The sequence below is a fragment of the Ascaphus truei genome, chromosome 1, assembly GCF_040206685.1.
Source record: "Ascaphus truei isolate aAscTru1 chromosome 1, aAscTru1.hap1, whole genome shotgun sequence".
Lineage (NCBI taxonomy): Eukaryota > Metazoa > Chordata > Amphibia > Anura > Ascaphidae > Ascaphus > Ascaphus truei.
The window spans coordinates 62,538,758-62,564,538 of NC_134483.1; the positions used below are offsets into that span (position 1 = coordinate 62,538,758).

Below are 25,781 nucleotides of genomic sequence, written 5' to 3' on the forward strand. Positions count from 1 at the left end.
CCAGAGGGTGAACTTGAGTGCTACACTTGGTTCTTTTCTATCCTTCCTACCTGCTGTCTAAGTTAGTCTCGTCTTGTGTTGTCCTGTCGTCATCCCACATACACTGTATTAATTTGTAAGACTATGTCATATGTACTACCCTTGATTGGGGTTATGCCACTTTATCATTTGTACCTGTACATTACTTCAATAAAAATTACAAGTTACAAAAAAAAAAAAAAAAGTACGCCATCCCCACATGGGCTCATAAAACTACTATATACTGCCTGGGATCTATCATTACTTTTTGGGGAAAGGGGGGCACAAACCTCTCGGAGACAGCTCACGGACGTGAACCCCCTATTGAGAATCACTGATCTAAAGGATTTAAAGAACAGCTAACCTGGATTAAACAAAATGTATTTCTTTCAGTTTGTACATGCATCCAGCAATGTGTTAGCATGCAACACATTATCAAGGTTATCAAGGTGATAAGGCTACTTTATGGCATCTCTGGTCAGTTTGAAAATCCTATCACTGTAGTTATTAGAAAAATAAGTGAACAAAATTGATTTAACTGCAAGCAAATGCAGCAGCTCACTGCAAATAAAATGTAATTTTTTTTTAAACTAGTGGGAATACAAACCGTTTAATTTATATTGGTTATTAATTAATTTGGTATTCTATCGTACATTTCATATGCCTTTTTAATGTAGTAAGTGCATGCAAGAGCCCCAAGTGCTAGTTTAGCAAAGTGTTAATCTACGTTTGTAGTTCTTTTATTACAAATACTTGTGTGACTTCATTATTTACGTATATTAGACGTTGTCATCACGCAAGATACCATTTTTTCTACAGATCATGTCATCTGTTTTTTTTTTTTCAATTTAAAATGGTTTTACATGAACAGTATTACTACAGTATTAAGTACAGTGAAAAGTGCAAATTTTAAACAGACCTAAAACCTCACCAGTTTCACACAAATTTGCCCTTAACTTGTCATACTTAAATGAATAGTTCCTTACAAAACTTTTTGCATGTAAACTGGTGTATTTTTATTTTGATTGATGAATTGGAAAATGACCCGTCAAATACCTTGCAATGCAAAAATTGGATGAATAATGGCAACAAAAAAAGTAATCAAGATATTACATTAATCGCAGTTAATATTTTTTTGGTCCTAAATCAATCAGTTTTCCATGCAAACCAAGGATTGTGCTGTATTAGTTTTTAGATTGTGTGTGAAAAGTGTTTAAAACCTACTGTACCGTTCTGAAAGATTTAAGTGCAAAATTGATAGACTCTTAAATCATTGCTTCAGGAAATATTCTGTGCATGATGGTCTGCAATGTCAGTAAATAGGAAACAGAGATTACAAATCTAAGAATTAGACACATAGTTTTCATACCTACTTTTCACGTTTTGTATAAGCCATATAAATACTTTGTGTGGGATGCTATTAACTTAATAGCGAAATGCAACCCAAACCACAAACAGGAACCTCATTCTGTGAGTACCCCTATAGCCCCACCCTCTCTCAACAATGCTCACAATTTTCAATTTGTCCCAGTATCTGAAGATGAGATTACACAAGTGGTCCTCAAATTAAAACTAAGCAGCCAATGTGGACCTGACTTACTGAAATCTAAGTTCCTACGACTTGGTGCCCCAGCTATTGCCAAACCAATTGCTTCCCAAGTCAACTCTATTCTGTCTGCAGGCCATATCTCTAAGACCTGGAAAACTGCCAAAGTTGTCCCAATATTCAAAAGTGGGGACAAAAACACTGTCTCAAACTACAGGCAAATCGCTCTTCTCCCAATACTATCCAAAGTCATGGAAAAATGTGTCCACTCCCAATTAAGCGATAACTATACCAAGACAAATTTCCCTAGCCAATTCCAATCTGGCTTTCTCCCCAAACACTTCTTGGTAACTACCCTGCTAAAAGTTTGCAATGAGATCCAGTGTGGAATGCAACTGGGGCAACTCACTGGTGCAATATTCCTAGATTTTGCAAAGGCTTTTGATACTGTTGATCATGTATCTTGCTTAACAAACTTCAATCTGACTTTTTGAGACTTGAATATTGGATTTCTTTGTTTGTGACTTTGGGCTTTGTTTTATGTTTTATGGTTCTTTTTTGTTTATGCCATCGGGTTTCAGATTCTTTTCAATGGGGTTTTTGGTGGCCAAAGGGCCTTGGATTGCTTGATGTCTTTTTTAATGGTTGGACCCTTTATTAAATTGGTCCTGGGGGCTTCAGCCCTGAAGATGAAGACGGCCTTCATCCAAGGTGACGGCCTTCATCCAAGGTGAGATAAGTAACTCTATTTTTATCACAGATCACAATTAATTGCCAATGTTGCTATTTAGGATCATGTTGAGAGCATCTGGGTAGTCAGTGACAATCAATGGGTTCCTTTTTTAAATGTATTTGTGGTGGATAGAGAGAGTAGCATTTCCATGAGGCCACGAGAAAGAACAAAGTTTAGGTACATACCAAGTTCATTATCACAGAGGTAGGTAATGTTGCATGAAGCTGTTGTGAGCAAAGTGAGTGTGTGCAGACTAAACAGCAGAGGTGTGCCTTTTCCTTGTCAAATTGTTTTGCTGCATTGCAATGCTAGGGCCTAGTCAGGATTTGCAGACGGTTGAGTAGGGTGAGGGGGCAGTTGTGTGCAGTCAGTGTTGGGAGAGGCTGCAATAAAATAAAGTGTAAAGGTTGGGTTAAGTGTACAGGCTAACAAGCATGGGATCATAGTGTGGTCAGAGTAGCTCACTGTTTGAAGCCTTGTATAGAAGAGTTTGCAGTTGATCCAGTCCCCTGTCAACCTCTAGTCAAACTTTAGTCTAACTATATATTCTCACTTAAAAATTACACTTTAAAATGCATCACTGTTAAAATGCCAATGCTAATGCCATCCCTGCTAATGCCTCCCTTAAAGTGGTGTTACTTTTATACGTCGAAGCAGTTCAATGACCCTCCCCCAAATATTGCAACATCGTAAATTATTACCGCAATCTTGATGACTTCCGTCATAAAATTGCGGTAATAATATGCAGTATTTTTTTTGTTTACCGGTTGCGATATCAACTCTGTTTTAACATGATGTCTCTATGCTTTCAGATTTCCTGCACTTTTTGACAGTTTAAAATCTGTTAAAATTCCAACTCCCGCTCTGTATTTTTTGTGTCTGGATATTTAGGCTTTAGAAGGCTAATCTACAGTGTGTATTGCGTATGTAACATCAACTTTGCCTTCTGATATTTAGTTTCAATTAAAAGTATCATAAGCCATATTTACTAAGTATAGTTAGCTATTGCAAGGTCCCGCAGCTTGAAGTAAATGTTGAGGAACTAATACATTGTTTTAATTTAATATATATGTAGCCATATAGCCCCTGGCTACTAAATTATCTGCCCTAGTATTGTGTCCTGGTAAGAGCAGGCAGTTCTAGGGTTAATCCCCTCTCACATGGACCAGCATGGGAGCCTCTTCCAGGGGAAGTTAGGCTGCGCTTATAGTGTCGGCGACAGTGACAGCGACGCGACGTCACATTAAAACAAATGCATTGCCGCCATCGCGTGAACTTATAGTAAGCGACGGAGCGACGGCTTGGTCGCGATCGCTGGAAGTCATCTCAATTTGATTTTTCCAGCGACCGCAGCCTGACATCGCAGTTGCCGGCACTATAAGCGTAGCCTTAGTTTGTTGCAGTTTCCAGGTGCCTCCAGGAAAACCATTGGCATTCTACCCCTCCTATGCAACATGATTGTAGCAACTTACAGGCTCATGTCTGGGCTTGTAAATTGTTGGGGCCACATGACAGGAGGAAGGCCTAGCTCCAGTTTTGGTTCTGTCCAATCAGTGGTGCAGAGTAGCATGGTCCCTCCCCTGTATAAAAGATGTGGGTGTCCATTAAATTGGGTGTTATGTGCCATGGGCTAGGTTGGGTGCCATGGGCTAGGTGTGTTCTTCCTTGCCCCATCACGGGGTGAGGGTGCTGAGACTAGCCTAGGGGCCTCAAGCCCCTGGTAGTCAAGGGAAAGGGGTTCTGCGAGCTTGGCTCTGACCGTGGGGAGGACTGCACGCTGCGATGTGGCAGTAACCTGGATCAAGAAGGGCCTAGGGAATACACCTCTGTTGTAGAGAAGGTATGGAAGATGTATTATAATGGATATGCCATAATAAATCCTGTTGTATTATTCCTGGCCTTTCTATACCCTTATTCTCAATGTTCCTGTGGGGATGAACCCCTGCTAATGGCAGAGCCCTGCAGGGTGGAGGCGCTAAACCATCACTAAAGAGTATCCTGTGTCCCAACTCCCTACAACATTGCAGAGACTCAGCCTTCTGTGAGCCAACAGGTGAGCACCACAACACCGTAGTGCCATCACATTTCCCTTATGGGGAGGGGGGTTCGGGGTGTTTCATATATATATATTAGACTCCTGCTGTGTGTTATGGGTCAATAAACACCCTCTAATTTTTGCATATATCTTGTCTGGTGCAGATAATTAGACCTTTCTTTAACTGGATATTTTTTTTCTATTATATATATATATATATATATATATATATATATATATATATATATATATATATATATATATATATATATATATATATATATATATACAGTGGTCGACAAATCACCAAAAAATCTACTCGCCGAACACAAAAATCTACTCGCCACCAAGTATCACACGTGTGCTGCTTGGGCCAATAGGAGCTCGCCACGATGTTAAATCCACTTGCCCGGGGCGAGCAAATGTATAGGTTTGTCGAACACTGTATATATATATATATATATATATATATATATATATATATATATATATATATATATATTGTGACAGAAACCAGGGGATGGTAATAAATTCCATATATAGGGCTCCCAGGATACTGAACAGTTTCTATCCTGTTTAGGCTGGAAAGTGCAGCCTCATAATACATGCACTCCATCCCACAGTTTGGCAAGTGCTGGAACTGAGGGATGAGGGATCCAGACCAGAGTTTGTCTGCTGCCTGATTTCTGTCACCTGTCATGCTAATTAGAAATCAGGTATTTAAGACTGATTTCCTGGTTCCTCTCCCTCTCTCCCCAAGAGTCTGGAGACAGGAAGGCTGCTGGAAGCAGAGAGGGGAAAAGCCTCTCCCCAAACAGGTTAAATCATTCTGTTCCCTTTTTGTCTAAAACTGCAAAGTACTTTATTTTGTTGTTGGAAGTGGAAAAGCCACTTCAACCCTGAGTCAGGGAAAACCTAAGTTAAGTTATTGCTCAGGTGAGCAGCTTTTTGTTTTGCTGTGTTTCTGTTGTATGCACTGTTATTTATTTATAAAATATTTAACAGGAAGTAATACATTGAGAGTTACCTCTCGTTTTCAAGTATGTCCTGGGCACAGAGTTAAGACAAATAATACATGTTTACAAATAGTTACATAATGAGCATGGTATACATTATATACAAGACATTGCATGCACAGTTAAAGATAATTTGTATTATGCGTATGAAACAGTTACAGACCACATTAAAATGTGTGACAGCCTTAGATTTGAAAGAACTTAGACTGGTGGTGGATGTAAGAGTCTCTGGTAGGTTGTTCAAGTTTTGGGGTGCATGGTAAGAGAAGGAGGAGCGGCCGGATACTTTGTTGAGCCTTGGGACCATGAACGTCTTTTGGAGTCTGATCTCAGGTGACAGGTGCCGCATGTGGTAGGGGTGAGGAGCTTGTTCAGGTAGCTGGGTAGCTTGCCCATAAAGAATTTGAAGGCAAGACAGAAAGGTGAACTTTGCGCCTAGACTCGAGTGAAGACCAATCTAGTTCTTTGAGCATTTCGCAGTGATGTGTGTTATAGTTGCATTGGAGAACAAAACGACAAATTGAGTTGTAGAGGGTGTTAAGTTTGCTAAGGTGGATTTGAGGTGCCGAGCCATATACTACCTGTATATCTCCATAGTGGCAGTCTCAGTGCCTGGGACTGAGTAAACCAGGCATAGCCTGTTTAAAGGAACAGCACGTGATGCCTCATCATTTAACCTACCCTAAAAGACCATGTTCTAACAGCCCCGGACAGACAGCAGAGCCCCGGAGTAAGCCGGTTGTCACATATGGTGGAGAATGCGGGCAGAACACTAAAAGGTCTGCGGGTTAAAGAACTTTAAAAAAAAAAAAAAAAGTTTTTTTTCTCTCCAAACAAGATGGAAGACGTGGTGAGTGCGCTGGTACGCAATGTCGCTGCCCAGAAAGACGCAACTGAAACAGCTGTTAATAAACCAGCAACAGATGAATGCAGCCCTGCAAGAGGCTAATGCAAACCAGCAACAAACGAATGCAGCTCTGCAAAAGGCGAGTGCAATCCCGCAACAGCTGTTAATAGCCCAGCAGGAGACTAATGCAAACCAGCAACAGACGATTGCAGCCCTGCAAGAGGCGAATGCAGCTCTGCAAAACACGAATGCAAACCAGCAAGACACAAATCGCTTGCTGAGAGAGGAGCAACAACGGTTCGCCCAGGGCTTACAGCAGGAACTCGAGATCCTGAGAGGGACTATCATTAAGACCCCACTGGCAGAGGCAGCCCCAGTCCCGAGAATGACCAGGGCAAGCCACTACCTTCAGAAGATGGGGCCCTCGGATGATGTTGAAACCTATCTTCTCGCGTTTGAACACACGGCACAGAGAGAGGGTTGGCCAGAAGCTGAGTGGGCCAGTCTAATCGCACCCTTCTTAAGCGGCGAACCCCAGAAGGCTTACTTTGATCTAGAGCCAGCCGAAGCTAACGTCTATGCAAAATTGAAGTTCGAGATCCTCACCCGCCTCAGCGTAACCACGGCTGTTCGTGCCCAAAGGTTCCACGCATGGTCCTTCACGTTGGATAAAGCCACCCGAAGCCAGATGTATGACCTCATCCACGTCGCTCGGAAGTGGCTACAACCCGAGATCAACTCAGCAAGCCACATCGTGGAACGGTTGGTCATGGACCAGTTCTTGAGGAAACTTCCCTCTGCCCTACACCGTTGGGTCAGTCAGAGTGACCCCCACAATGCAGACGAGCTGGTGGCCCTCGTAGAAAGGTACAATGCAGCAGAAGAGCACCCGCAACCCATAGGCATGGAGCATCCCCACTACCGAAGGTTCCAGGACTCTTCCAGAGACAGTAAAAGGGTACCAGGGTTAAGGGGGGCTGAAGAGCGACGACCGCCTTCACACAGCACCAGCAACAGTGGCTCGCACACTAAGGGCAACAGCCAACATGGGGAGCCGAAAAAGGGCTCTAAGTGGGACACAGACTATGTACCTAAATGTGTAAATTGTTATGAGAGGGGCCACACCGCGAAAGTCTGCCCACTAAATGCTGAACCAATGCAATGCAACAGCGTTGAACCTTATTCGCTGTGGTCCCAATGTATGGGCCCTAGCCCAGAGGACCCCTTGAATGACCATCTGTGGGCATTTGTAAAGGTAAATGGTAAGAGGGTTCGGGCACTTCGTGACTCTGGGACTATGGTCACACTAGTGTCCGAATACCTGTTGCCCATTGAGAAAACAGGTAAACAGTTCACAAAGAGTGGCAATTTGTTGTATACATGGGGATAATCACGAATATTCCACTGTTGATGTTCTTATTGAAACAGAGTTTGGTTCTTTAGATTTCAAAGTGGGTATAGTACCCAAACTGGCACATGATGTGTTAATAGGGACCGACTTTCCCCATTTTCTAAAAATGTGGTCCTCCTCTCAGAATAGCGCCCAAAGTTCAATAGCGGACCATAACGAAGTAACAGAAGAAACAAATCCTTTCCCTTTTTCAGAAATAGAGGTTGACGAGGGCCTAAATAAGAAGGGGTAAGAGGATGAGTGCTGTAAAATTCCCTTCCCCATGGCTACCTTGGAAATTAATACCCCAAATCAAGATGTTGAACAGGCACTTACCACCCCAGAACAGGATAAAACCTTCGCTGACCTAGAGGTCAGTCCTGGGAGTTTTAAGAAGGCTCCTGTGGGAAGACCCCACATTAGCGCGAGCAAGGGGGAATATACAGGACCAGAATAGTACTCCGGGCCAACTAGATAGGTCACTTGCCTACCCCTACTTCGAGGTAGAGAATGACCTAGTATATCGGGTTGATAAAAGGAAATCAATTATAACTAAACAATTGTTGGTACCACGGACATTCCGGAATGTAGTATTACACCTCGCACATAGTCACCCATTGGGGAGACACCTAGGGGTGGAAAAGACAAAAGAAAAGGTTCTCCGAAGCTTCTATTGGCCTGGGGTTCTGGCAGAAATGACAAATTATTGCTCCTCATGCCCAGAATGTCAGATTACCGCCCCGTTCAAAGCGTATCGTAGCCCATTGGTACCCCTTCCCATACTAGATGTACCATTTGACCGGATTGCTATGGATCTAGTAGGACCCCTAATAAAGTCTGCTAGGGGACATCAGCATATATTGGTAATATTAGATTATGCCACCCGATATCCGGAGGCAATTCCCCTACGTAGCACCTCTGCTAAAAACATAGCAAAAGAGTTAATAGTTCTGTTTACCTGGGTCGGAATTCCTAAAGAGATCCTAAAGAGATCTTAACTGACCACCATTTATGTCCCAAGTAACAAAAGAGTTATGTAAACTCCTAAAAATCAAACATCTCAGAACCTCAGTCTATCATCAACAAACAGATGGTTTAGTGGAACGGTTCAATAAAACCTTAAAGAGCATGTTACGCCGGGCGGTCGATAAGGATGGGAAAAACTGGGATTGTTTGTTACCATACCTGTTATTTGCCTATAGGGAAGTTCCCCAATCATCCACAGGCTTCTCCCCATTTGAACTATTGTATGGCCGACACCCAAGGGGCTTACTGGATATAGCCAAAGAGACTTGGGAACACGAGGTTACCCCTTACAGAAGTGTAATAGAGCATGTTGCCCAGATGCAGAACCGCATAGCTGCAGTCCTACCTATAGTGAGGGAACATATGGAAAAAGCTCAAGAGGCACAGAGGAATACGTATAATAAGGGTGCTAGGGTCAGAATTTTTTTTCCAGGTGATAGGGTACTAGTTCTGGTTCCCACCGTAGAGAGTAAATACCTTGCTAAGTGGCATGGGCCATATGAGGTCTTGGAAAGAGTGGGAGAAGTAAATTACAAGGTGAGACAGCCAGGTCGGAGGAAGCCTGAGCTAATATACCATATAAACCTACTTAAGCCCTGGAAAGATAGAGAGGTCTTGTTAACCCTAGTACCCCAGGTCCGTCAGAGAATCGAGAAACTGACCAAGAGGTTAGCATAGCTGAAACCCTGTCCGTTCATCAGAAACGAGAGGTCCAGAATTTAGTGAGAAGAAACAAAGAAGTCTTCTAGAGACGCTCAAATACTATCTGTTGGGGAGAAAATTCCGGTTGGTCACAGATCATGCACCCCTCAACTGGATGTGTCAAAACAGAGAGAAGAATGCTAGAGTGACCAGGTGGTTCTTAAGCCTACAACCCTTTAAATTTTCTGTGGAACACAGGTCAGGCAACAAACATGGCAATGCTGACGGGTTGTCAAGGATGCACTCCCTAATATCCATGGTCGCTCATCCCTCGAGGTCTGAGCTGGGGGGGAGGATATGTGACAGAAACCAGGGGATGGTAATAAATTCCATATATAGGGCTCCCAGGATACTGAACAGTTTATATCCTGTTTAGGCTGGAAAGTGCAGCCTCATAATACATGCACTCCATCCCACAGTTTGGCAAGTGCTGGAACTGAGGGATAAGGGATCCAGACCAGAGTTTGTCTGCTGCCTGATTTCTGTCACCTGTCATGCTAATTAGAAAACAGGTATTTAAGACTGATTTCCTGGTTCCTCTCCCTCTCTCCCCAAGAGCCTCGAGACAGGAAGCCTGCTGGAAGCACAGAGGGGAAAAGCCTCTCCCCAAACATGTTAAATCATTCTGTTCCCTTTTTGTCTAAAACTGCAAAGTACTTTATTTTATTGTTGGAAGTGGAAAAGCCACTTCAACCCTGAGTCAGGGAAAACCTAAGTTAATTTTTTGCTCAGGTGAGCAGCTTTTTGTTTTGCTGTGTTTCTGTTGTATGCACTGTGGCAGTCTCAGTGCCTGGGACTGAATAAACCAGGCATAGCCTGTTTAAAGGAACATCACGTGACTCCTCGTCATTTAACCTACCCTAAAAGACCGTGTTCTAACAGTCCCGGACAGACGGCGGAGCCCCGGAGTAAGCCGTTGTCACTATATATATATATATATATATATATATATATATATATATAAACTGTAAATATTACTGTATGTTCATTTGCATGTCTTAGACAGGTCTGCAACCCTGTCTTTCCCCATTGTCACCCAGCATACAGCGCTTCCACTGCAGCAAGGGATTCTGGGAAATGACATGCAAATGAGCACTCAGTGCCACCTTTTGTCTCAAGCTCGTATTACACAAACCAATCCTCAAGCCAATGCATGCCGTTTTAAACACAGCTTTTAGACAGAGGCTGGGATGAGATGCAAAGCCATTAGACCCACTCACATACATGTTTCAACCTTGATGGGTATCATCAGTGTGAGGCTGGTCTTAATGGCTAGAGCAGGTTTGAGACTAGACTAGGTAATCACCACTGTCATTAAGGTTATGGTGGGTAAAAAAAGTGACAAAAACCCTCCACAGTAAAGCATAAAGCAACTGTAAATATTACTGTATGTTCATTTGCATGTCTTAGACAGGTCTGCAACCCTGTCTTTCCCCATTTTCACCCAGCATACAGCGCTTCCACTGCAGCAAGGGATTCTGGGAAATGACATGCAAATGAGCACTCAGTGCCACCTTTTGTCTCAAGCTCGTATTACACAAGCCAATCCTCAAGCCAATGCATGCCGTTTTAAACACAGCTTTTAGACAGAGGCTGGGATGAGATGCAAAGCCATTAGACCCACTAACATACATGTTTCAACCTTGATGGGTATCATCAGTGTGAGGCTGGTCTTAATGGCTAGAGCAGGTTTGAGACTAGACTAGGTAATCACCACTGTCATTAAGGTTATGGTGGGTAAAAAAAGTGACAAAAACCCTCCACAGTAAAGCATAAAGCAACTGTAAATATTACTGTATGTTCATTTGCATGTCTTAGACAGGTCTGCAACCCTGTCTTTCCCCATTTTCACCCAGCATACAGCGCTTCCACTGCAGCAAGGGATTCTGGGAAATGACATGCAAATGAGCACTCAGTGCCACCTTTTGTCTCAAGCTCGTATTACACATGCCAATCCTCAAGCCAATGCATGCCGTTTTAAACACAGCTTTTAGACAGAGGCTGGGATGAGATGCAAAGCCATTAGACCCACTCACATACTGTACATGTTTCAACCTTGATGGGTATCATCAGTGTGAGGCTGGTCTTAATGGCTAGAGCAGGTTTGAGACTAGACTAGGTAATCACCACTGTCATTAAGGTTGTGGTGGGTAAAAAAAAGTGACAAAAACCCTCCACAGTAAAGCATAAAGCAACTGTAAATATTACTGTATGTTCATTTGCATATATATATATATTATATAGTATATATTATATATACTATAATGTTACTGTCAGTATTGATACAAGAAGAGATCTGATGTTTTGTTCTAACTAGAGGATTTTCAGCAGGGATGTGATGATTTCCTAGTGTGACTGGAAAATGTAATCTCTCTTTCTATCTTTCATATATATATATATATATATATATATATACTGCTGCGGCACAGTTTATTCGAGCATTTGCCCGTTCTGTGCCGCAGCAGTAGCCTGGCGCGCGCCCGAGTGTGACGGGCGCGCGCCGAAGCAGCGGAAGAGCGCCCTCCGATCGGGGCGCTCTCCCTCCCGCTGCCGGGTCCGCCGGGTCCCCCGGAACCCCCTGCCGCTGTCCCGCGATCGCGGGACACCAGGGCTCCCTCGGGGAGCCCCTGGACGTGCGTGCAGGGGGCGCACGCTCCCGAAGACGCGTGACCGCGCGTCTATGACGCGCGGCACGCCGAGGGGCGGCCACTAGCAAGCCGGGAAATCTCCCGGCTTGCGGATCTGGCCGCAGTGCAATTAAATGTGTCGCCAGTATATATATATATATATATATATATATATATATATATATATATATATATATATATATATGAAAGATAGAAAGAGAGATTACATTTTCCAGTCACACTAGGAAATCATCACATCCCTGCTGAAAATCCTCTAGTTAGAACAAAACATCAGATCTCTTCTTGTATCAATACTGACAGTAACATTATAGTATATATAATATATACTATATAATATATATATATATGCAAATGAACATACAGTAATATTTACAGTTGCTTTATGCTTTACTGTGGAGGGTTTTTGTCACTTTTTTTTACCCACCAGTACGTGACGTCTCATCATTTAACCTACCCTAAAAGACCGTGTTCTAACAGTCCCAGACAGACGGCGGAGCCCCGGAGTAAGCCGTTTGTCACAATATATATATATATATATATATATATATATATATATATATATATATTGTGACAAACGGCTTACTCCGGGGCTCCGCCGTCTGTCTGGGACTGTTAGAACACGGTCTTTTAGGGTAGGTTAAATGATGAGACGTCACGTACTGTTCCTTTAAACAGGCTATGCCTGGTTTATTCAGTCCCAGGCACTGAGACTGCCACAGTTTAAACAGAAAACAAAGCCAAACAAAAAGCTGCTCGTCTGAGCGATAACTTAAACTTAGATGTCCCTGACTCAGAGTTGGAAGTGGCTTGTCCACTTCCACCAACAAAATAAGTACCTTTGCAGTCTTTAGACAAACTAACAGAATGAATGAAGCGATTTGGGAAAGAGGCTTTCTCACCCCTCTGCAGTTCAGCAGCCTTCCAGGCTCTTGGGCGGGGCTCAGAGGAAACAGGAAACAGGTCTTATATACCTGAACTCTAATCAGCATGACAGGTGACAGAAAACAGGCAGCAGACAAACTGTGGAATGGAGTGCCTGTACCACGAGGCTGCCCTGTTCAGCTTAGACAGGACAGAAACTGTTCAGTATCCTGGGAGCCCTGTATATGGAGTTTATTACCAACCCCTGGTTTCTGTCACATATCCTCCCCCCCAGCTCAGACCTCGAGGGGTGAGCGACCATGGATATTAGGGAGTGCATCCTTGACAACCCGTCGGCATTGCCATGTTTGTGCCCCGACCTGTGTTCCACAGAAAATTTAAAGGGCTGTAGGCTTAGGAACCACCTGGTCACCCTAGCGTTCTTCTCCCTATTTTGACACATCCAGGTAAGGGGTGCATGATCTGTGACCAATCGGAACTTTCTCCCCAACAGATAATACTTGAGTGTCTCTACAGCCCACTTTATTGCGAGACACTCTTTCTCGACTATGGAGTAATTTTTCTCCTGGGGATTTAGTTTCCTACTTAAATAAAGGATGGGGTGCTCCTCCCCTTGAGACTCCTGGGAGAGTACCGCCCCCAGCCCTACCTCAGATGCGTCGGTTTGGACTACGAACTCTTTGGAGAAGTCAGGTGTGACCAACACTGGTTGGGCACAGAGAGCTTCTTTCAGGCTTCTAAAGGCCTGTTCGGCTTCGGGGGACCACTTTACCATTAGCGGTCCTCTTGCTTTTGTGAGGTCGGTTAGTGGGGTTGCCTTAGTTGCAAAATTGGGATAAACCTCCTATAGTAGCCAATTAACCCCAAAAAGGTCCTTACTTGTTTTTTTGTGACTGGCCTTGGCCAATTTTGTATCGCCTCTACTTTGAGTGTTTGTGGTTTGAGTAACCCTCTACCAATAGAATACCCCAGATACTTGGCCTCCTCCAGACCAATAGTGCATTTAGCGGGGTTAGCAGTTAGTCCAGCAGACCGAACTGCGTCGAGCACAGCTTGGACCTTTGGAAGGTGGGACTGCCAATCTTCACTATGGATTACCACATCATCCAGGTAGGCGGCAGCGTACCGAACATGTGGTTTTAAAATTTTATCCATCATTCTTTGGAATGTGGCGGGAGCTCCATGTAAGCCAAAAGGCAGCACCTTATATTGAAAGAGGCCGTCTGGGGTTGAGAAGGCTGTTTTTTCTTTTGCCCTTTCTGTGAGGGGAACCTGCCAGTACCCTTTTGTTAGGTCTAGGGTTGTGAGATATCGGGCTTTGCCCAGTCTCTCTACAAGTTCATCCACCCTGGGCATAGGATAAGTATCAAATTTTGACACCGCGTTTAGTTTCCGGTAGTCATTACAAAACCTTGTTGTACCGTCTGGCTTTGGGACTAAAACTATAGGGCTGTTCCACCCACTTTGGGATTCCTCAATTACGCCTAGTTTTAGCATTTTTTTAACCTCTAAACTTATAGCCTCTCTCTTGGCCTCTGGGATTCGGTACGGTTTAAGGTTAACTCGGACCCCCGGTTCAGAGACTATGTCATGTTTAATTACGTTAGTTTTACCTGGCTGTGTAGAGAAGATTTCTTTGTTCCTTCTCACTAAACTCTGGACCTCTCGTTTCTGATGCACGGACAGTGTTTCAGCTATGCTAACCTCTGGGTCAGTTTCTTGATTCTCTGACGGACCTGGGGGTACTAGGGTTAACAAGACCTCTCTATCTTTCCAGGGCTTGAGTAGGTTTATATGGTAAATTTGCTCAGGTTTCCTCCTACCTGGCTGCCTTACCCTATAATTTACTTCTCCCACTCTTTCCAAGACCTCATATGGCCCATGCCATTTAGCAAGGAATTTACTCTCCACAGTGGGAACCAGAACTAGTACCCTATCACCTGGAAAAAAAATTCTGACCCTAGCACCCTTATTATACGTATTCCTTTGTGCTTCTTGAGCTTTCTCCATGTGTTCCCTCACTATGGGTAGGACTGCAGCAATGCGGTCCTGCATTTGGGCAACATGCTCTATTACACTTCTGTAAGGGGTAACCTCGTGTTCCCAAGTTTCTTTGGCTATATCCAGTAAGCCCCTTGGATGTCGGCCATACAATAGTTCAAACGGGGAGAAGCCTGTGGATGACTGGGGAACTTCCCTAATGGCAAATAACAGGTATGGTAACAAACAGTCCCAGTTTTTCCCATCCTTATCGACCGCCCGGCGTAACATGCTCTTTAAGGTTTTATTGAACCTTTCCACTAAACCATCTGTTTGTGGATGATAGACTGAGGTTCTGAGATGCTTGATTTTTAGGAGTTTACATAGCTCTTTTGTTACTTGGGACATAAATGGTGTTCCCTGGTCAGATAAGATCTCTTTAGGAATTCCGACCCGGGAAAACAGAAGTACTAACTCTTTTGCTATGTTTTTAGCAGAGGTGCTACGTAGGGGAACTGCCTCCGGATATCGGGTAGCATAATCTAATATTACCAATATATGCTGATGTCCCCTAGCAGACTTTATTAGGGGTCCTACTAGATCCATAGCAATCCGGTCAAATGGTACCTCTATTATGGGAAGGGGTACCAATGGGCTGCGGTATGCTTTGAACGGGGCGGTGATCTGACATTCTGGGCATGAGGAACAATAGTTTGTAATTTCTGCCAGAACCCCAGGCCAATAAAAGCTTCGGAGAACCTTTTCTTTTGTCTTTTCCACCCCTAGGTGTCCCCCCAATGGATGACTATGTGCGAGGTGTAATACTACGTTACGGAATGTCCGTGGTACCAACAATTGTTTAGTTGTAACTGATTTTCTTTTATCAACCCGATATACTAGGTCGTTCTCTACCTCGAAGTAGGGGTAAGCAAGTGACCTATCTGGTTGGCCATGAGTACTATTCTGGTCCCGTATATTTCCCCTTGCTACCGCTAATGTGGGGTCCTCCCACTGGGCCTTCTTAAAACTCCCAGGACTGACCTCTAGGTCAGCGAGGGTCTTATCCTGTACTGGGGTGGTAAGTGCCTGATCAACATCTTGATTTGGGGTATTCCCTACCAAAGTAGTGATGGGGAAGGGAATTTCACAGCACTCCTCCTTTTCCCCCTTCTTATTTGGGCCCTCGTCAACCTCCATTTCTGAAAAAGGGAAAGGATTTGTTTCTTCTAACACTTCGTTATGGTCTGCTATTGAACTCTGGGCGCTATTCTGAGCTGGGGACCACATTTTTAGAAAATGGGGAAAGTCGGTCCCTATTAACACATCATGTGCCAGTTTGGGTACAACACCCACCTTGAAATCTAAAGAACCAAATTCTGTTTCAAAAAAAACATCAACAGTGGAATATTCATGATTATCCCCATGTATACAACAAATTGCCACTCTTTGTGAACTGTTTACCTGTTTCTTCTTAATGGGCAATAGGTATTCGGACACTAGTGTGACCATACTCCCAGAGTCAAGAAGTGCCCGAACCCTCTTACCATTAACCTTTACAAATGCCCACAGATGGTTATTCAAGGGGTCCTCTGGGCTAGGGCCCATACATTGGGACAACAGCGAATAAGGTTCCACGCTGTTGCATTGCATGGGCTCATCATTTAGTGGGCAGATTTTTGCTGTGTGGCCCCTCTCATGACAATTTACACATTTAGGTACATAGTCTGTGTCCCACTTAGAGCCTTTTCCCGGCTCCCCATGTTGGCTATTGCCCTTAGTGTGCGAACCACTGTTGCTGGAGCGGCGTGAAGGTGGTCGCCGCTCTTCAGCGCCCCTTAACCCCGGTACCCTTTTACCGTCTCTGGAAGAGTCCTGGAACCTCGGATAGTGGGGTTGCTCCACGACTGTGGGTTGCGGGTGCTCTTCTGCTGCACTGTACCTTTCTACAAGGGCCACAAGCTCATCCGCATTGTGGGGGTCACTCCGACTGACCCAACGGCGTAAGGCAGAGGGAAGTTTCCTCAAGAACTGGTCCATGACCAACCGTTCCACGATGTGGCTTGCTGAGTTGATCTCGGGTTGTAGCCACTTCCGGGCGAGGTGGATGAGGTCATACATCTGGCTTCGGGTGGCTTTATCCATCGTGAAGGACCATGCGTGAAACCTTTGGGCACGAACAGCCGTGGTTACGCCGAGGCGGGCGAGGATCTCGAACTTCAATTTTGCATAGACGTTAGCTTCGGCTGGCTCTAGATCAAAGTAAGCCTTCTGGGGTTCGCCGCTTAGGAAGGGTGCGATTAGACCAGCCCACTCAGCTTCTGGCCATCCCTCTCTCTGTGCCGTGCGTTCAAACGTGAGAAGATAGGCTTCCACATCATCCGAGGGTCCCATCTTCTGAAGGTAGTGGCTTGCCCTGGTCATTTTCGGAACTGGGGCTGCCTCTGCCAGTGGAAGGTTACTGATAGTCCCCCTCAGGATCTCGAGTTCCTGCTGTAAGCCCTGAGCGAACCGCTTTTGCTCCTCTCTCAGCAGGCGGTTTGTCTCTTGCTGGTTTGCATTAGTCTCTTGCTGGGCTATTAACAGCTGTCGCTGGGTTTCACTCGCCTGTTGCTGGGCTTCATTCGCGTCTTTCTGGACAGCGACATTGCGTACCAGCGCACTCACCACGTCTTCCATCTTGTTTGGAGAGAGAGAAAAAAAAACCTTCTTTTTTTTTTTTTTTTTTTTTTTTTTTAAAGTTCTTTAACCCCCAGACCTTTTAGTGTTCTGCCCGCATTCTCCACCATATGTGACAAACGGCTTACTCCGGGGCTCCGCCGTCTGTCTGGGACTGTTAGAACACGGTCTTTTAGGGTAGGTTAAATGATGAGACGTCACGTACTGTTCCTTTAAACAGGCTATGCCTGGTTTATTCAGTCCCAGGCACTGAGACTGCCACAGTTTAAACAGAAAACAAAGCCAAACAAAAAGCTGCTCGTCTGAGCGATAACTTAAACTTAGATGTCCCTGACTCAGAGTTGGAAGTGGCTTGTCCACTTCCACCAACAAAATAAGTACCTTTGCAGTCTTTAGACAAACTAACAGAATGAATGAAGCGATTTGGGAAAGAGGCTTTCTCACCCCTCTGCAGTTCAGCAGCCTTCCAGGCTCTTGGGCGGGGCTCAGAGGAAACAGGAAACAGGTCTTATATACCTGAACTCTAATCAGCATGACAGGTGACAGAAAACAGGCAGCAGACAAACTGTGGAATGGAGTGCCTGTACCACGAGGCTGCCCTGTTCAGCTTAGACAGGACAGAAACTGTTCAGTATCCTGGGAGCCCTGTATATGGAGTTTATTACCAACCCCTGGTTTCTGTCACAATATATATATATATATATATATATATATATATATATATATATATATATATATATAATTTATGGAACTATAATTTAACTCAATCACAAAACAGAAAAAGGAACATGTTCTTTCACTTTCATTTTCATATGCTTTATCATACAGATATGCTTTACTGTATGTACCACTTATACTGTTATAAAGGATTTATAAATAGGTCCCGTGGTATTGGTCTTGATGACATTCCCAAAGTCACAAATCCACACAATGCTACAGATGCAACTTGTATTTCATGATGAAAGATAGAAAGAGAGATTACATTTTCCAGTCACACTAGGAAATCATCACATCCCTGCTGAAAATCCTCTAGTTAGAACAAAACATCAGATCTCTTCTTGTATCAATACTGACAGTAACATTATAGTTTTAATGAAATATCTCTACCTACTAGGCACAGTAAATATGCTACAGTTACAGTTTTAGGTAAACACAGTACACACAATTTAGAAAAGAGCCAACAGAGTGAACTGTAAGAACATTGGTCACACCTAGGAAACGCTATACAGTAAGATGCACGAAGAACACACAAGTTTATAGGTTATCATGATCTAGTTAGATCCCATGGGGTAAAGTTACAACAATTCAATGCACATACCATTAGTGGTCAGGTAGAATATTGTGAAGCATTATTCTGTTACATGAGCAAATGTCATTAATATTGATAAATATCGCATAGCTGGTCTGCTAAATTGATCACTAGGCTAACAGTATTATAATATTGGTCAACAGAAATAAAATAACTTCTGTTACTACATTTATTCATTTAGCTAATCCATTGTTCAGTAAAAGTACAGTAATTATCCAATTATTTCATATACTCTTTAATAAATACTCTTACCAAAGTGTAATGATTGTTATTTATAATATGCATGATTTCCATAAATACTGTTAAAAGGTTGTATTATTTAATCATGGAAAACAATAATTGATCGAATACATGGCTAATGACAATCATTTTGACAAAATGTTAAGAGTGTTAAGTGTGCATGCCTAAATCTACAGTAGTATCAGTCTACCTCAAGGAACAGAATATAAACCAAACATTCTGATATCTTGCATCAGAGGTATTGTCTATGGGAGCTGCTAATCTGAGCTGGTCTGCTGATTTGTATTTTTGCATGCAATTTGTTTAGCTACAAAGTAGCTATGAAAATTAAAACAAATATAACTATTTTATGTCAGATACACCTACTTTTCTAATAAATGTATTTGAATGGTTTCGTGACAAAATATATTATACAATACTTCAAGAACACAATAAAAAATGAACAATACTTACAACCATACCATTTAAGGACACCCAGCAATCTGGTGGGAAATCCTGAAGCAATGGTACCAGGAATTGAAGACACCCATCCCAGTGACAAAGGAGCAACATCATTCCAATGAGATTAAAGATCCTCACCACAGCACTGGCCAGGTCATACGTCATATGGAAAATCTGTTGAAGAGAAGGAAAGAAAACCTCTGTGTAAGTTGAAAAGTGAGTTTTACGAGTTGAGATAGAAAACGAAAAAAGTAACCATTTGCCACGCTCAGTAGCACTCATTTAGGCAAAAATATATATTCATGATGTTTTGGGTGTAGGAGTTTGAGCTAGCTTGGAATGTGTGTGTGTGTTAATCAATGTCTGACTACTAACAGTTAAATGGAGGTAGGTGGCACCTCACCCCAGAGCTCACTCCTCCCCACCTTTTTAACTTGGGAGGTTATGGCATTTTGCTGAATGGACAATACTCACTGTAGTTGCTTCCCCTCATACAGAGGTAAAAGGAAGGGTTCACAGTTTTAGTGTTAGGACCTGCATTTGTGGTTATACCTTGACGTTTGGTATGCAGGCTTACGACGCTTTGGCCAAAGGGTTTAACTAAATAACCAAGTAATTATTATTATTGAAGTATTTAAACTTTATACCTATTACCATATATGTTTTGTCAATTTGATGTAGCATTGGGCACCCCTGTCTTTTGTTGTATACTGATCTGATATCTCAGAAATGTAAATTAGGAATAAATCAATGAGATTAAAAAAAATGACGGGGGAATATGGATGAGAAGATTTATGCCAGAAACATTATGTTTTATCCACTAACAATAACCACAGGATGTCAACTCCCTTTGTTGTTTGGCCCCAATACCAAAATTGAACTTGTACTTGATAACTGTCTCCTATCAAATATTTACAAAACATCTTTTAATTGTAATTTAGCAGTAAATTGCTATTGCATTATCAGCCTAGAAAAGTTGATCGCTTGTGAAGCACAAAGTATTAGAAATGTTTTAGTGTCGATAAATTACTGGCAATAAATATTAATTTACACAACTCATTTAATTTTAAAAAGATCCCGCAGAAAGAGAGACTCGTAGCTGATGATGTACCAGGAAAAAGAATGACAATGTCAGAAACTACTGAAGTATTACAGTATGTAGGTATGGTTTAATTTAAAGTATGAAGAGGCAAATTGAAAGTTACCAGATAATGTAAATGATGTCTGATTTCATGTATGGAAAAATTAGCAATTGAGAAATACTCGAAGTACAAGAAGCATTATCATGCACACAGGAAGAACAACATCAATTTTGCAGCCAATAGTTCCCTTACATGAAGCCACGTATTAATTACACAACACATCAGATCATGGCAGATTCAGGGCCATTTCCGTGCTAATATTATATCCTATTGTTTGCAGCCCCGGTCCCCCTTGGACTCCCAGTGGCCCCCTTACCTCCGCGGCGGCTGCGGGTGCTGCCTGAGGGTGCGGACATATGCCGGGAGTTGCAGTGGGGGCTGGAGAGGCGAGCCGGTTGCCGAGAGCTCACGGCGCACTCGGCTAGCGGGGACCACCATCTTTGGTTGCGCATACATGTGCAGGTGGGGAGCGAGGTGCGACAGCCAATGCAAGACTCCTCACACATGTGCATGGCAAGCGCAGGCGGCAAGAGAGGGAGACGCTCCACAAGGACTACAGCCCCCAGAAGGCCACAGGGCTGAAGAGCATGTGATGCCTCATAGCCAATAGGGAACTAGTACTCCCTGCAGCAGGGAAAAGATACATTTTGCGTGTTTGCTGCCACGCCAGTCGGAGCTGGGTCGCCATCAGGGTAGGGTGTATGTGTGCAGGTGTCTGTGGCACCTGCACTAGGCCAGCTACCCCCATTAGGCGCCAGTAGGCCCCGACTCCCCTCAGCTTGTGGTTGCTGCAGGGACAGGCCCATAGATAGGAATACTGCCCCTGTAGCATAATATTGAGGGACACAGCCAGGACGCAGCTGCATTCTGGCCTCAGGTGTTCTGGGACCAGACTCCCATCTACTGCAGAGACTATTAACGGTGGTACAATCCCTGCGGGACCCACCCACCGTAGAGGCAGAGGCTTTGCGGGTTACTGCAACGGATCCCATCATAAGTACAGCATCTGCGCGCCCGGGTGTGGATACACCCGGCAGGTACTCAGCTAAGTGCACCAACTTACCTTCACATTAGTGGGGCAGCGCTGTCTCACACACTTGGGTGGGTGGTTGATTCTGGGAACACTGGGACGGTCTGGTGCCTGGAGCACCTCAGCACATTGGGATAAACCCCGCAGGGTTATGGACACGGTGTTGGGAAAGACACGGTGAGGGGTTGTGGCCCTGCGAGGCCTAATATTGCAGTATTGGTACTAATGTTATGATTGTTCTATGCCTATAGTAAATTGTTATTGTTTCACTGCATCAGTGTGTATTGGTCATATATGGTTCTGCACGAGGCTATCCTACATAGTTAGGATCCCACGCAGGTGGAGGCGCAGTCACCTATCGAATCAGGTACACCCCAGGCTCCCAGCAGCGGAGGTTCAGGCCTCCTGTGAATCACAGGTAACGGACCACACACCGTAGCCTCCATATCTCCCAGGGGGTGGGGGAAAGTGCGCTACATGTATATCATACTTTTGCTTTCACAGCGCAACATGCTATTGTGGATGTAGAAATTCCTATTGCATCTAAGAGGTTGGATGAGATTCATTACATTTTGTTTTATTTATGTGCCAGAACTTCAGCATTCTAAGGTACTTTAGACATGGTTTTAAACTTCTCATGAAAGACTGGTATGAAAAACATCTTGTACAGATTTTACCCAATATTTAGACTTTTTTTTCAATATAGTTAGCTTGTATAGAAAATCTTGCCTGAAGTCCCGAGAAGTAGGGAAATAAAAAACTTAATTTCACTTGTTTGAGTGCTTGGTTATTTATATATTTATGCCCATACTTGTATGTATCGCTTCTTTGCACATTATTGTTAGACCATTAAAAGCTTGTTAAAGAAATCTAATGTTCTCAGCACACAAAACTAAAAAATAAAAAAAAAGGGGGTGGAATAAGCCAAAAAAGTGTTTTGGCTTATTCCCCCTTTTTTTTTTTTTTTTACTTTTGTGTGCTGGGAACATTAGATTTCTTTGGATTATTGATTGGGAGGAAATAGGGTCCTCTCTGTTCCACGTTGCACCACTTCCATCCACTTCAATATATGCTTTTGTGGGCTGTCTATATCACTATTTTATTAAAAGCCTGTCAGAATGACTTTGTTTTAAAAAATGTACACTGAACACGTAGTCTACCGTACATTCTCAGGTGAAATGATTATAAAGGTTGCATGTACCAAAAACAATAATAGTAAGAAAGATAAAAATACATTCTTACCAAATATTGACCGAAAAACATAAAGTCATCAAATATAACTGGAAGCAGCGCTACATGTTGCATTGTTTTTGCTCTAGCAGTGAAGCTGGGAGTCTCCTGAGTTCAACTGTGTTATTTTCAGCCCCAGGCACTCCCTGCTTCCACTGATATTTGCCTTCATAGGGGGTGCCAATATCATGCAGGGTTTAATGGTCCTGGTCACTCAGGCCAATAGGAAGCCGAAAGGGATGATGTCACAGCTCCCTATTGGCCCGCAGGACATTTAAACGCCACCATTATGTTCTGCCTGCATAGATGCTGGCACCACATATGTAAATATGTCTGGATGTAGCGGGTCCCTGGAGCTGAAATTAATGAGGTTTAGCTCTGCAAAACCCCTGCTTCAATCCTATAGCAAAAATATTTAAAAAAAAGCAAACACTGCAACATGTTGTGCTGCTTGAAACTCATACAATTCAAAACATACCAAGTCATCTTATAGAGGCAAATACAAATCTCTAAATCTGGAAGATATGCTACACAGTTTAATGGATATCACACATTAAAAAGATATGCCAATCCTTTTTATTCACATGCTTGTCTCGCATGCTTGTTATTTTCAATAAAAGCCTTTGGGGGACAGCTATCACCTGGCAAGATTTTGTCATTTATAGTTGTTGAATAGCTGTTCAGCAAGATTTCTCAAAGGACAGCACAGCTGCATGCCTCATTTCTGAAAACATCAGCTGCAGTACAACAATGAACACCACAAAACCTAAGGAAATGAAATACATATCAGAAGCACTGCATTTTGTCAATACAACAAACTGCAAACTGTAGAAAAAGTAATATACACACAATCAGAGACAGATTTCCCGCAAGGCTGACAAGGTTATTGTTGGGGGCGGGTGTGTGTGTTGAGAGGGGGTGTAGCCTTCTCCTAAGGGGCCCCCCTCCTGCAGTATTGCAATGGAATGGCGACCCAGTGTCAAATGATGACGCCCTGCCATGTGCCGCCGTGACATCATGAAAGCACTATGCTGCAGAGGAGGGCCACCCCTGAGCCTAAGGGCAGCAAAAATGTAAGTCCGCCACAATAGCACCCTTGTCGAATGCTGGGTAACCTAATTCCTGTCTGCCGGCCGTATCACTATGTGAAAGTCCTATATTTATATAAAATATTAAATGAAAAACTATACAAAAGAGGTGGAACTCAAGGTGCCCTTATTTTAATGTTTGAAATGCAGGGGACGCTTCCTGGAAATTCTTTAACTATAAAATGCTACAAAATAATTGTGTGTGTGTCGAGCACGTGCATTTTAAGTGAAACGTCTTTGTTTTTTGTCACTGTTTTGTCCCAGAATTTTATTTGTGTTGGTGTTTTTAAATAAAAATCGAAATACAATTTCAGTGACAATGCAAAATGATTTGACTTAGAACGCGCGTGCTCGGCACACACACCCTGTATTAGCCATTTGCACTAATTATGAATTCCTCGTTTGTGTGTACGTGTGTGTGACAGTGTGTGAGTGTGTGACAGTGTGGGTGTGACCATGTGTGTGTGTGACAGGTTGGCAGTGTGACAGTGTGTGTCTGATAGTGTGTGTGTCCTCTGCTCCTCTGGAGTATTCTTCTGTGCATGTGAAAAGGCCCGCATCTGCTCATGTGCGAGCCGACAATGTCTGCGGATGCGCAAAGGCCTGAGGACCCTTCCGTGCTGTGTGCATGCGCTTGTGCGCTAAGCCGACGGCTACTGCACATGCGTGTGGCGGCTGCTGCACATGCATGTCATGCCGACGGCTGCTACGGATGCAACAGAATTTACCCACACTGACGCACACCGACGGCCTCTTTTTGCCACATGACATGACTTCCGTGACCTTACTTCCATCTCCAATGAAGGAAATTCACTCCTGCCAGCACAGAAGTTTCACTTTAAAAAATTGAACATTTGTAGGTGTTTTTGTTACAGGTTACCAGTCTGTTTTACGAAATGTATTTGCTTTATTATGTTTGCTTTATTAAGTTCATTGATGTATTGATCGTAATCCCTCGAGGGAATATTTGCATGTTGCTTATCAGGTTTATTAACAAAAGTGTACAAAACCGAACAAGAACAAAAACAAAATACCTAGCTCCATCTGGAGAACTAACTAACATACTTGTCAGTTCCATAACTACAGATTGGGGAGCTAAGCTCTTTACCAATACTTAGCCCATTTAGCTCTGTAAGCGACAACACCTGAGATTTCTCTATGCGACCCTCTCATTCTGTGGGTTTGGTCCAACTGGCCCTGCGTCAAGCAGGCCTGGGAACTGTTCCAACCAGCGTCCTTGCTGGTTGGGGTAAGGCTCAGTCAGACTGCGGATTGTTTTAAAATTATATATATATTTATATCATAATAGTTTTCTATGAAAATATGTAGAATCAATATAGAACAGGAAATGGGGGGGGGGGGAGGGAGGTACCCAGCACTCAAATGAGAAAAATAAAGTAAATGACAAATGTGTTATAAAGAAATGTTACTGTGATATTGCCACAATATGACCGCACAATATGTATAGATAAGCGCAAAGGTCAGCAAGATACGTACAACGGTGAGTAACAGCAAATGGAGTAGGAGAACACAGGGTGGGGGAAGGGAATAAAGAAAACACCTGCAGAGTATCTGGTGCTGCTTCCTGAGACGTTTTTCCTACTGGGTGCACATAATCCCTTTGAGCTCTCAGTGCTGTTATACCTTATGCGTATCTGACTCTAATTCTATGATATATTGGCTTGCTTAGCCTGTAGCAGTTTTGTTATTAACCCCTTCAATACTGGCTTATATAGCAGTGTTGCTTGAGATTATCTCTGCTAATTACCGGTTATCCTTGAGATATACTCTACAGTTGGTTG

General features: G+C 43.3%; 1 protein-coding gene across 1 annotated transcript in view; it reads right to left on the minus strand.

The window, feature by feature from the left end:
• HCN1 (hyperpolarization activated cyclic nucleotide gated potassium channel 1) overlaps nucleotides 1–25,781 on the minus strand; it is a 436,901-nt gene that overhangs the window by 195,062 nt on the left and 216,058 nt on the right. Inside the window, exon 3 of the mRNA XM_075589049.1 lies at nucleotides 19,502–19,663. Within this exon, the coding sequence (XP_075445164.1) occupies nucleotides 19,502–19,663 (162 nt within the window). The remainder of the gene's footprint in view (nucleotides 1–19,501; nucleotides 19,664–25,781) is intronic.